The 12180-nt window shown below is 42.1% G+C and overlaps 1 protein-coding gene across 4 annotated transcripts in view; it reads right to left on the bottom strand.

Moving 5' to 3' along the window:
* Positions 1-11918, bottom strand: part of LOC102145424 (vitamin K-dependent protein S-like) — a 602541-nt gene extending 590623 nt beyond the window's left edge. For 3 of the 4 annotated variants that reach the window (XM_065540145.2, XM_074033738.1, XM_074033739.1), the window contains exon 1: positions 11410-11767. In XM_065540145.2, the coding sequence (XP_065396217.1) occupies positions 11410-11489 (80 nt within the window). In that variant the 5' untranslated portion in view covers positions 11490-11767. Of the gene's footprint in view, positions 1-8048; positions 10967-11409 lie in introns of those variants that run through there. The other variant, XM_074033741.1, reaches the window with a different exon arrangement.
* Positions 11919-12180: the final 262 nt, after the last annotated feature.

The raw sequence follows: 12180 nt of genomic DNA, 5'->3' as shown, positions 1-12180 counted from the left end.
GACAGTGACACAAGTTGCCACAGTGTATATCGGCCCCAGGAGACACTGCCGTTCCAACAGCCTCCAACACCTGGCAGGCTCTGCTCTCTTCCTATAATGAATGCACTTCTGACCCCAATCCTACCTTGCCTACAAACGCCACCACTTCCAGAAAGCTTCCCATGATTTCCTCTCAGGAATTTATTTTCTCCTTTCTTAATTAAAGTACATAATACTTGCTTATAAACTCCCTGGGGGTAGAGACTCTATCTTACCTCTACAGAAGAACCTACTATAATGCCTTGATGATTGTGATTTGATCCTGAATTGTGCCCCATCTGTAGTTAATTCTGCTGGAGTAGCAGGAATTTCTTTCTACTGTAATTTCTGGCCATGGTAATAATGAGCTCAGAATGATGGCAGATACAGAATAAATGTTTAGCCAGGCAAAAACACAGCCTGTCAACATAAGAGCACTCTATAGGAGTTTCCATTTCTTGTCATTATGACCAAAAGCGATGGCTGTGACAGTGAAGTTCTCAACTAGAATGTCCTTCCAATGATGTTCTATTTATGTAGCTCTAAGTCAATCATTTTTTTAGTAGTGACACGTTGAATTATACAACTTTCTACTTTATTTAATTTCCCTGAGGCCTTTCATAGCATATAACACTCTTTCTTTCCTTCCTCTCAGGTAGTTTCTTAACCTCCTCCTTAGACCCTTTTTCATCTGTCTTCTGTTCGTATATTAAAACATCCAGGTTTCCTTCCTCAATAATCTTTTTCCCTCACTTTTTTATATATATTTGTTTCCTACCACTTCAACAGCCAAATATAGCTCTAGCCCAGACCACTTTCCTGAGCCTCAGGCCCCTTTAGGGGATTTCTCTAGAACGTCTCCAACTGAGATCCCACAGACACAGAAATGCCCACATAGTCACTGCTGAATTCATCATCTTCTCCCCTAAGGTTCCTTTCTCTTGTGTTTCTGATATTCTCCATTATCCAGAGGCCCCATCAAGTCTGTCTTTCTCTTTTACCTCCATGCATTCATCAACTCCTATTGCTATTTATCTTTCAGATCTCTTCCCTTGTTTTATCACCACCACTATTTCTTTTGGTTATTAGACTCACCACTTCTCTCTGGACTCAACAGCCCTAAACTTATCTTTTACTGTAGCCTCATATAGATTCTTCTCTCCAGTCATACTGTTAAGAACATGTTTTATGGTTTTCCTAATGGGGAGATCTTGCTGCCTTCTTGCACATATCCTTTTCACCAACTGGAAACGACCACCAACATCACCACTTTTACCTTTCATCTAACCTCTACTCAAAGTCAATAAAAATTAACTCTTGAAAACCTACCCTGAGGTCCTGTATTATTTCTTCTTATAGCTGGGTTACATGTACCATCTCTGCCAATTTTGTATTGGTAGGCTCCAGTCTGTATGCTGATCTCCCTCCTGGTCTATGAGTTGCTTAAAGAAAGGAATCACCTTACTTCCTTCTGTATCCCCAATGCCTAGCAAAGTACTTGACAGTGAATAAATCTTTGCTAAATGAAAATAAAAAGAAAAGAAATCAACTACATATTCAGCAACTGGGTTAGTAGTTTGATTTCAGCATCAGTGGAGAAAAGACGGGGGCTTGGAATTTGAACACAGCCCCTTGAGTAAGCTCATTAAACCTCAGTGTTCATCTAGTTTTAACATGTTCCTATCTATTTTAAAAGAATGGGAAAAATCAAGTACTAGATTCAACAAAAGAGAAAAAATACTAGATTTAAGCCATAGCAAAACCTATGCTGCTAAAATGGGAAAGAAATATGTTAGGGATGTTGGGAGACAATTCTTCAAGGTCTCTTGCATTTCTGCTTGTGAAAAAGACTTGACAGCTTTTTTCTGGGAGGATATTTATATAAAAAACAATCTTGGAAGAGGAAGAGAGTGTCTTCTGCCAGAACTGAGGGCAGAGTTGATTCCTGAGCAAGATAATAAAGTTCATTCTCCCTCTAAGGGCAAGGATTGGCAGGTTTGCTAGCAGTCCCCTTAGAAGACTGAAGGTTGTCTAAGCTCCAGGTTCCCCATCTGTGACACAAACTCACGGTATGCGCAGTATCCATTGGGGTCACTCCTCATTGCCTTCATGGAAATTAGTAAGGAGGTGAGGGCAAGATAAACTGATGCAAACATGAAGCTCATGCTGCCTGCTATAGACTACGGAACTAATAAAGTCATTTGTCTTGGCCCAGGAATCTCATGTCTTCTAGCAGCAACTATGAACTGTGGCAGACTAACTCATTACCTTGAAGGTAGAGTAAAATCTTAGACGCATCACAGATCTTGAGTAGCAGAAGGGAACTACAGGCAAATTTTAAAAACAAAAGCAATAAATAAATAAATAAATAAAAATAACCCAGGTACTCAATAAATGTTTATAAAATTAATTAATACTGAAAAGCTAAGGCCTTGAATACAGTGTGATAATTAAGTGCTCAGATTCTAGAGTCACACAGCCTGGGTTTATACCCTAGCTTTATTACTTATTAACTATATGACCTCTCCCCTGAGCTTCAAACTGTTATATGTAGTTTCTCCAGAAAACCTTAACTTCCCTGGACTTCAATTTCTTCATCATAAATGTTGAAACAAATATTACCTTCTGATAGAGTGGTTGTAAGAATTAAATGAGTTAAAATATGCAAAGCACTTAAATTATTCCTGGCACATAGTAAGTGCTATTTAAGAACAATATTATGAATCCCTGAGCTTATTTCATGGATAATCAGAGCTCCTAAGAAAGGAAATGATGTCACTAGATCTTTGCTTTAAAAACCAATCTTGATAAAAACTAAGTAGTATATATAATAAAAATAAAGAGGATTGAGAGGATATGAAAGAGAAGATCAACAAAGAGATAACTGTAGTAGGCTAGGAGTAAAAATAGCATAACAGGCTTAAGTGTTGGCATCAGGAATAGGAACTAATTCAAGAGATATTTCGTTGTGGGTGTTGACAGAATTTGGCAACTGATAGGAATATAAATATTAACTTATATTTATCGAATTGCCATATACAAAAGCCTTTTCACAACCATCTTACCTAAAGCTCATAATAAAACTACAGTGTAAACTGGGAGACAAGTAACAGAGATTAAAAATGAATTCAAATAAGACAAAGAAGAAGGTGGACAAAGTACCTGAGAAGAAGATGTAGAAGAAGACAATAATGACTAGAGATGATCTAAGAACACTTTGAGTCTGAAATCCATGGAGATGATAAATCTATAGTTGAAAATGCAAGTCTATAGCTGCAAAGAGACTGGGGCTGGATATACAGATCTGGGTCTCATAAAAATAGCACATATGATGGAAGCCAGTGGGAAGAGATAAACCAGTTAATGTATAAAGAATGGAAAGAGAAATAAAGATAGAAGGGGAGAATGCAGGCACCAATGGAGGAGAACTACAGATGATACTACATGTACAAAGGAAAAGTATGAGATGTAAAAAAAGTAGAAAATAGGAATTAGTAATGTCATATGCTATGGAAAAATAAAGGTTGGGCAAATTCTGAAAAGAGGGTAGCCTCTGAAAAGGACATTCAGCAGAGAAGGCCATAGTGCAATGGGTTAAATGACTGATGATTAGAAAAAAACAAAGGAAGCAGCATTAATGAGCTGTTTTTCAGCAATGGAAGGTGAAGGAAAGAAGAAGCAAAGTCAACACAGACCTGTATATAGACAAAACATCTTACAGACATAGGTAGAGACAGATGTAGAATGGAAGACCTGAATATGATTGGAAGAAGAGAAAAAACAGTAGAATGGAAAGAGATAGGAATGAAAGATAAAAAAAGAAATGACAGAGAAAATATTTTTAAAATGGGATCGAAACATATAGGGAGGGATTATCTTGAAACAAGAGTGGTAAATGTATTTCTGTGAAACACAGAAGAAAGAAGAAAAGTAAACATACATAAATAATATTAAAACTGAGGACACGGACACTGAGAAAATCCATATAATAAAATGTCAATATCATCAATAAAGTATGAACTGGAATTGACTACTAACAGTAAAGGGCAAAGGTTTGAATCTACTTGGGGAGAACAGGAGCAAGAGCAGCTACTGCTGAATTTAGGTAAACAGATCCAGACTGAGTAACAAGATCAGAGAGTCTCACAGTTTGAGAGCATATGAAGGAAAAGTCAAAGGTAAAGGGAACAGCACAGAGTATGGTGATTATAGACAGAGCTCTGGAGCTAGACAGGATGGGTCCATAGCCTGTTCTACCACTTCTCAGCTATGAAACTTCATGAAAGTTACCTAACCTCTTGATATGGTTTGACTCTGTGTCTCCACCCAAATCTCAACTCAAATTGTAATCCACATGTGTCGAGAGAGGGACTTGGTGGGAGGTGATTGGATCATGAGGGTTGTTCCTCCATGCTGTTCTCATGATAGTGAGAGTTCTCATGACATGTGATGGTTTTGAAGTGTTTGACAGTTTTCTACTTGCTCTCTCTCTCTCTCCTGCCACCATGTAAGATGTGCCTTGGTTCCACTTCACCTTCTGCCATGATTGTAAGTTTCCTGAGGCTTCCCCAGTCATGCAGAACTGTGAGTCAATTAAACATCTTTCCTTTATAAATCACCCAGTCTCACATTTACAGCAATGTGAAAACAGATGAATATAGAAAATTGGTACCAGGATAGTGGGGTATTGCTATAAAGATAGCCTGAAAATGTGGAAGCAACTTTGGAACTGAGTAACAGGCAGAGCTTGGAATAGTTTGGAGGGCTCAGAAGAAGACAGGAAGATCTGGGAAAGTTTGAAACTTCCTAGAGACTTGTTGAATGGTCTTATCCAAAATGCTGATAGTGATATGGACAATGAAGTCCAGGCTGAGGTGGACTCAAATGGAGACGAGGAACTTATTGGGAACTGGAGCACAGGTCACTCTTGCTATGCTTTAGCTTGCTATGCTTTAGTAAAAATGCTCAAATCTCTAGGGCATTTTGCCCTTCCCTAGGTATCTGTGGAACTTTGAACTTGAGAGAGATGATTTAGGGTATCTGGCAGAAGAAATTTTTAAGCAGCAAAGTGTTCAAGATGTAACCTGGCTTTCTCTAAAAGCATACAATCATATGCATTCACAAAGAGATGATCTAAAATCAGAACTTACGTTTAAAAGGGAAGCACAGCATAAAAGTTTGGAAAATTTGCAGACTAACCACGAGTAGAACAGAGAAACCCATTTTCTATGGAGAAATTCAAGTTGTGGCTGCAGAAATTTACATAAGTAAAGTGAAGCAGAAAATGTCTCCAGGGCATTTCAGAGATTTTTATGGCAGCCCCTCCTATCACTGACCCAGAGGCCAAGGAGGGAAGAATGGTTTCCTGGGCCAGGACCAGGGACCTGGTGCTCTGTGCATCCTTGAGACATAGAGCCCTGAGTCCCAACCACTCCTGCTCCAGCCATGGGTAAAAGGGCCCAAGGTACAACTTGTGCCATGGGTTTAGAGAATGCAAGCCCCAAGCCTTGGAAGCTTCCACATGGTGTTGGGCCTGAGGGTGCACAGAAGAGCTGAGGTTTGGGAATCTCTGCCTGGATTTCAGAGGATGTATGGAAACACTTGATTGTCCAGGCAGAAGTCTGCTACAGGGGCACAGCCCTCATGGAGAACCTCCATTAGGGGAGTCAGGAGGGAAAATGTGGTGTTGGCACCCCCACACAGAGTCCCTACTAGGGCACTGCCTAGTGGAGCTTTGAGAAGAGGGCCACTGTCCTCCAGACCCTAGAATGGTGCATCACCAACAGCATGCACCATGCACCTAGAAAGACTGCAGGCACTCAACACCAGCTCATGAAAGCAGCCACAGGGGCTGTACCCTGCAGAGCCACAGGGGTGGAGCTGCCCAAGGCCTTGAGAGCCCATCTCTTGTGTCAGCATGCTCTGGATATGAGATATGGAGTTAAAGGAGATGATTTTGGAGCTTTAAAATTTAACAACTGCTTTTTTGGGTTTTGGATATGCATGAGGCCTGTAATCCTTTGTTTTGGCCAATTTCTCCCAGTGCCTGTACCCCCACTGTATCTTGGAAGTAACTAACTTGCCTTTGACTTTACAGGCTCATATGTGGAAGGAACTTGCCTTGTGTCTGGTGAGACTTTAAAGTTGGACTTCTGAATTAATGTTGAAGTGAGTTTAGATTTTGGAAGACTATTGGGAAAGCAAGATTATGTTTTGAAATGTAAGAAAGACATCAGATTTGTGAGGGAATAGGGGCAGAATTATACAGTTTGGCTTTATGTCCCTACCCAAATCTCATCTCAAATTGACATCCCCATGTGTCGAGGGATGGACCTGGTAGGATGTGATTAGATCATGGGAGCAGTTTCCTCCATGCTGTTCTCATGATAGTGAGTGAGTTAACATGAGATCTGATAATTTAAAAGTGTTTGGCAGTTGCCCCCTTGTTCTCACTCTCTCTCTCCTGACACCATGTAAGACATGCCTTTCTTTCCCTTCACCTTCTGCCATGATTGTAAGTTTCCTGAGGTCACCCCAGACATGCAGAACTTTGAGTCAATTAAATCTCTTTCCTTTATACATTACCCAGTCTCAGGTAGTTCTCTATAGTAGTGTGAAAATGGACTAATACACCTCTCTATGCCTCAGTGACCTTATCTGAAAAGATGATGGTGTTATCTACCTCATATGATTGTTCTTAGGATTGGAAACATTAATACACAAACTGCTTTAAAAAATGTTTTACCCATAGAGAATACACATGGTCTTCTCTTCTCAAATTCATTTTCTGCTCATTTAATGTGCCTGGCCTCAAAAGAAAAAGAACCCTTTTCCAATTAATTTAAATTAATGAGTAAACCCAGACTATGCTTAAATTATTTGTAAGTTTAAGGGGATTATTGGCCTGGTGTGGTGGCTCATGCCTGTAATCCCAGCACTTTGGGAAGCTGAGGTGGGCGATCACTTGAGGTCAAGAATTTAAGACCAGCCTGGCCAACATGGAAACCCTGTCTCTACTGAAAATACAAAAATTAGCTGAATGTGGTTGGCATGTGCCTGTAGTCTCAGCTACTCAAGAGGTCGAGGCATGAGAATCGCTTGAACCCAGGACACAGAGGTTGTTGTGAGCCCAGATCGCACCACTGCACTCCAGCCTGGGTGACAGAGTGAGACTCTGTTTCAAAAACAACTAAGTAAGTAAGTAAATAAATAAGGGATTATTATTAGCCCCGGATATCTCTAGTTCACTCATGATATGGTCTGAATGTTTGTTTCCTCCTAAAATTTCTGTGCTGAAACCCTAACTCCCAATGTGATGGTATTAGGAAATGGGGCCTTTGAGAAGTGATTAAATCATGAGGGTAGAGCCCCCATAACTGAAATTAATGTATGCCCAAGGGAGCTCCTTTACCCCTTGTATCACGTGAGGACAAAGCTAGATCTGTGAACCAGGAAACAGGCTCTACATCAGATCTACCAAAATCCAAGATTTCTCAGTCACTAGAACCATAAGAAATAAATGTTTGTTGTTTAAAACCCACCCAGTTTATGGTATTTTGTTACACCAGCCCGAATGAACTAAGACAGCTCAATTTCAGGCTGTATAATATCAAAAGTTTAAATAATAATAATAAAAAGAAACAAATTCCAGCATGTGGGGGGGGACAATAGACAACTCTGTCACCTCTCCTTCAGTATTCCGAATTATTATCATAGATTATTGACCGGCTCTATTTCCAAATCCATTGGTTCTTCATAAAATCTAACTCACTGTCACTCTCTCTCTGACCCTAAATTTCCATATTAACTACAGAAGCCTGTAATTAAGCGGTGAAACATAGTTCCATGTATGCGTGTCATGGGAGAAGGGTAGACAGTTTCATATCAAACATACTAGGGACCTGTATGTCAAAACTGCCTGTACTATCTTAGGGGATGGGAGTGAAATGTCCTACACAGTTTAGACTACTGCTGAGTCACAAAGTGGCCATATTGTTTAAAAATTCCCTCCAGATATCAGAGAAATCCAAGTATCACATGTCCCAGGAGCTTAAGCTACTTCATCTTCCTTTATTCATTCATGCTTGCTATGATATATGCAACACTCCCATGTTTACTACTTTTCATTAGGATGCATAAAATAATTATGCAAGTATTTACAAGAGTACATTACAAAGGATAAATTTTAATAGAGTGCATTACAGCTAATCATTTTCCTTTGATGTCTCAAAGATCCAGAGTACAGTTTATTTCCTCCTATTTAATCCTTTAGAAAACATTTGCAGAGTACCATTAACATAAGTAAACTCTTCAATATCCCTTTATCAAAATGCCATTACCAGTTACAACTCTCCAATTTTTAATGCACTTACCTCAGATAACTTCTCTCACTCTGTAATACCCAGCTTAAACCTACCCCCTCATTTTAATACTCAAATACTTACAGCCATGAGAGAGGAGTATAATTTCCTATGAAGAGTCTCAATAAGGAGGAGATAAATCAGATCTTCCTTGTGAGGAGCTATCCTACCCATAGCAGGACAATTAGCACGCCAACCTCTCCCCATACCCACCACAGAATGCCAACATAACCCTATAACTCTGGCAACAATCAAAAAAGGCGGCACAGGTATCTCAACCACTAGGTAGAATGTACCAGCCCTATTCCTACTGAAAACGCATTGAAGTGATTAAAAGGAACTTCTTAAAAACAGAGGTTGGGCCTGAGCCTTCTGAAATGGATTACACGTGTTAAGAACTTCAGCTCTGGAATCTAACTGCCTAGACCCAGATCTTCTGAATTTTTGGAAGGTAACTTAACCTTACCGTGTCTCTTTCTTTGTCATAAAATGGTATGATAATGTGCCTACCTCATAGGGCATTTCCAGGATTAAATGAAATAATACATGTAAAGTAGCTAGAAATTTGCCTGGCATGTAAGAATTCAAACGGATAATTATTACCTGTGATTTCTAATGCCTCCGTAAGTAACAGATACTTAGGCACTCTTCCTGAAATACAGATTCTATGAATCTGCCTAATATTAATTATTCACGATTTCCTAAATGTGATAAGACAAGGTCATCAGATCATTTATCATTAGAGTTGGAATATTCATATGTCATTCACCTTTTGCTTTAAAAAAAAAAATTTTCTTTGAAAATGAGCTTACCTTTGGAGGAATGCACCATAAACACAATGCATTAAATTTAGGCTGACTGTTGGTTAGCTGCACAATTGTTTCCTATTTTCACTTGTCACCCCAGCTCCAAAATTTGTTCAAGTTTAGCTACATCAAACTTTTACTTGTGTTAATGACCTATAAGTGCCAGTCAGTAAGATGATGCATTCTCATTAGTGGTCTTCACCTCATTAGAAGCCTGCTCTCACTGATTTGGACCTCAGAGGTCAATACAAATCTCAGGAAGAATTCTCTTTAATTTAATAGATAGGCAGGTATGCGAAAGCCAAGTGCTATCTATACGCGGCTACATTTCACATGCCTACAATTGCAAAGGCATCTAAAGAAACCTAGCACTAAATCCCAACACGATTCCTGCTGAAGAAATCACCATTATGTCTAATACCAAGGAGAACTACAAAATTTGGATTTTTCCCATCAAGATTTCAGAAAGTACTAAGAGTCATCAGAGTGATCTCAATAACATCCTGGAAAAAGCATCTAACACTTAAGAATTTATATATTTTTAAATATCTGATCTCATCTCACTTGATAAATAAATGAGCTGCAGTAGCAGTATCCTTAAAAGAAAAAAAAAAAATGCAGTGTCATCCCTCCAGCGTTTTCAACAAAAGAGTCAATATTGAAACCTGAGGTAAAACAGTCAAACAGTGTCAAAAGTGATGTAGGTATTTCTGTTATTTCTGTTTCTCTCCAAAGGGACTGTTTTGTCTCAGGGTGCATGGGTGATTTTGTTGCTAATTAGCCAACGTAGGATCCACTTAAATAAAGGCACTTATAAAGGTAAGAGCATGGCTACTCTGCAAGCTTTCTAAAAGACAGTTTCTAAGAAGTGCAGGCTTACACATGCACAAGCTATCCAAAGTGGGATGTGTTTTCTGAGATAAACTGAAGAAAAGTCTAAATCAACCTTCTCTTCAAAATAAACAAGACACATCAATTCAAGAGAAATCACATACCCAGAAACGTGGCATTTTCGCCAAATACATATTTACAAACTATGTAGAAAAGAAATTCTGAGATGCCACTGATACCCTGGCCATGTGTCAAGATTGAATTTCACATGAAAGAAATGAAATATGTAATTTGAACCCCAAAATCGAATTTTTCTTACAGGAAAAAGTAAAGCCCCAGAGATCTATGGATGGCTTTGTGTACTTATCTAAGCCATTTTTCTATAATAAAGTATTCACATTTCAGAAAGGCAAAAGTGAAGCAAAGTAGGAGCAAAATGGCAAAAATGTTTAAATGCTCAAACACTCTGGTGTCTATTCATAACCGCTCAGGAGCAGAAATCGAAAAGCAGAATTAGATCTGGCTTCTCTCTCAGGCGGTTCGATGATGATTCCGCTGATGCTACAGAACTCAGGTGAAACTTCAGCCAGTCAAGAGGACTAGGCAATTTGTAAAGACTTAGACTTCCCATGAGCTCCTCGCTATGGTTGACACGGTGACAAAAATTATCTCCTAGCTTTCATGATTTCTAATCCGGAACGAAACCATGCCCATCCTGAGACGATGCGTTTGAGTCACCTTCCTACTAACTCTTCAGTTCTCTAATAAGGGGACTAGTAGCTAAGTGGCCGAGCACTCAATCCTTCACATACTCATCACCCCCGCTCCTCACTTCGGCAGATGAGCCGGGATTTGCCTCTCGTCAAACCTGTGGAATAAACCACTCCGTCCGACTCGGCGATACTTCTCAAAAAAGAAAGAAAGGTAACATGTGCACGAAGTCATTGGTCTCTACAAAGAAAAAAAATGTCAAACTCACTGTTCGACAGGATTTCATTCACAACCCTTTCACAAAGTGGTAGTCATTAGCCAATTACTCTTCAAACAGAAAATTAAAGAAAATACACACCACGCGCTCACACATGCACACACCCAAACCTCGGGGTGGGGGGGATGGGGGGAAATCTGTCAGGAGCCGAGAAAGTACCGGGTAGACACCGGCCCCAGTCGCGGTTTCCGCTCCCGGGCTGGCGCTCCCCAAGGACGCGTTGGGGACTGCGTTCCGCCTCGCTCCGCCCGGACAGCCCGCAGCCCCCGCAGGTGTCTGCCCGCACCTCCTGCCCCCCATCCCTTCCCGGGCTCGGCCCGCGGTGTCCGCGCCAGGTCCGGGGTGGGGCGGGGCACACTGTTGTCTGCTCTCTCCAAGCGTTCCGGAGCGCGCCGGCGCCACTTACATGCCCAACCGGAGCTGTAGGGCGCTTCCTGGCGGCCAGCCGGCAACCGCCCAGACGCAGAAGCACAGTCGCGAGGACATCTCGGCGAGGCTGATCCACCCTGGCCGCCGCCCGGGCTGCGCGCGGCGCGCCGTTCCGGCTCCTCAAGTCCGAACCCGGCGCAGAAGTTGGGCTCGTCGGGCAGAAGTTGGTGCAGGGCTCGCGAGGCTGGCGCGGTGCGTCTCTCTGCGGCGGGAACGGCAGTAGCTTGGCCCCGACAGGCGTCAGAGGCGGCTGGGAGTGCGAGAGGAGCGGCCGGGCGAGCCCCAGAGGCTCGGTGGCCGCTGAGCTGCATGCCCCTGCTCCGCCGGGAGCGACTGAAACCGAGTGAGCCCAGCGGCCCCGCAGCCCCCGCAGCCCCGGTGCCATGGAAACGCGCTCGCCGCCCTCCCGCCCCAGCCCCTCCGGAGCGCTTAAAGAGACAGCCCCTCCGCCACCGCGGGCGCGAGGCGCTGCTGGGCGTCCCCCACGCCCTGCGCCCTCCTCGCCCCCTCCTCTTCTCCCAGCCGCGGCGGGGGCTGGGCGCTGGGGACGGGAAGGGCAGCTGGGACGCAAAATAAGGGGCTTCGCTCAGTACTCAGCCTAACTCTGCTCCCACCTCTTCCTACCCTCCCCCCTCCCAGCACACACACTCAAATCCCGCTAAAGAGCCCAAGCAGTCCTGGCTTTTCCTCTCAAACATCAGCCTGCTCAGAACCAAACCAGTTGTGCAGGAGCAGAGACCAAAAGAAG

The sequence above is a fragment of the Macaca fascicularis genome, chromosome 2, assembly GCF_037993035.2.
Source record: "Macaca fascicularis isolate 582-1 chromosome 2, T2T-MFA8v1.1".
NCBI lineage: Eukaryota > Metazoa > Chordata > Mammalia > Primates > Cercopithecidae > Macaca > Macaca fascicularis.
The sequence above is the reverse complement of the archived record's forward strand: the minus strand, read 5'-3'. Positions and strand labels throughout refer to the sequence as shown.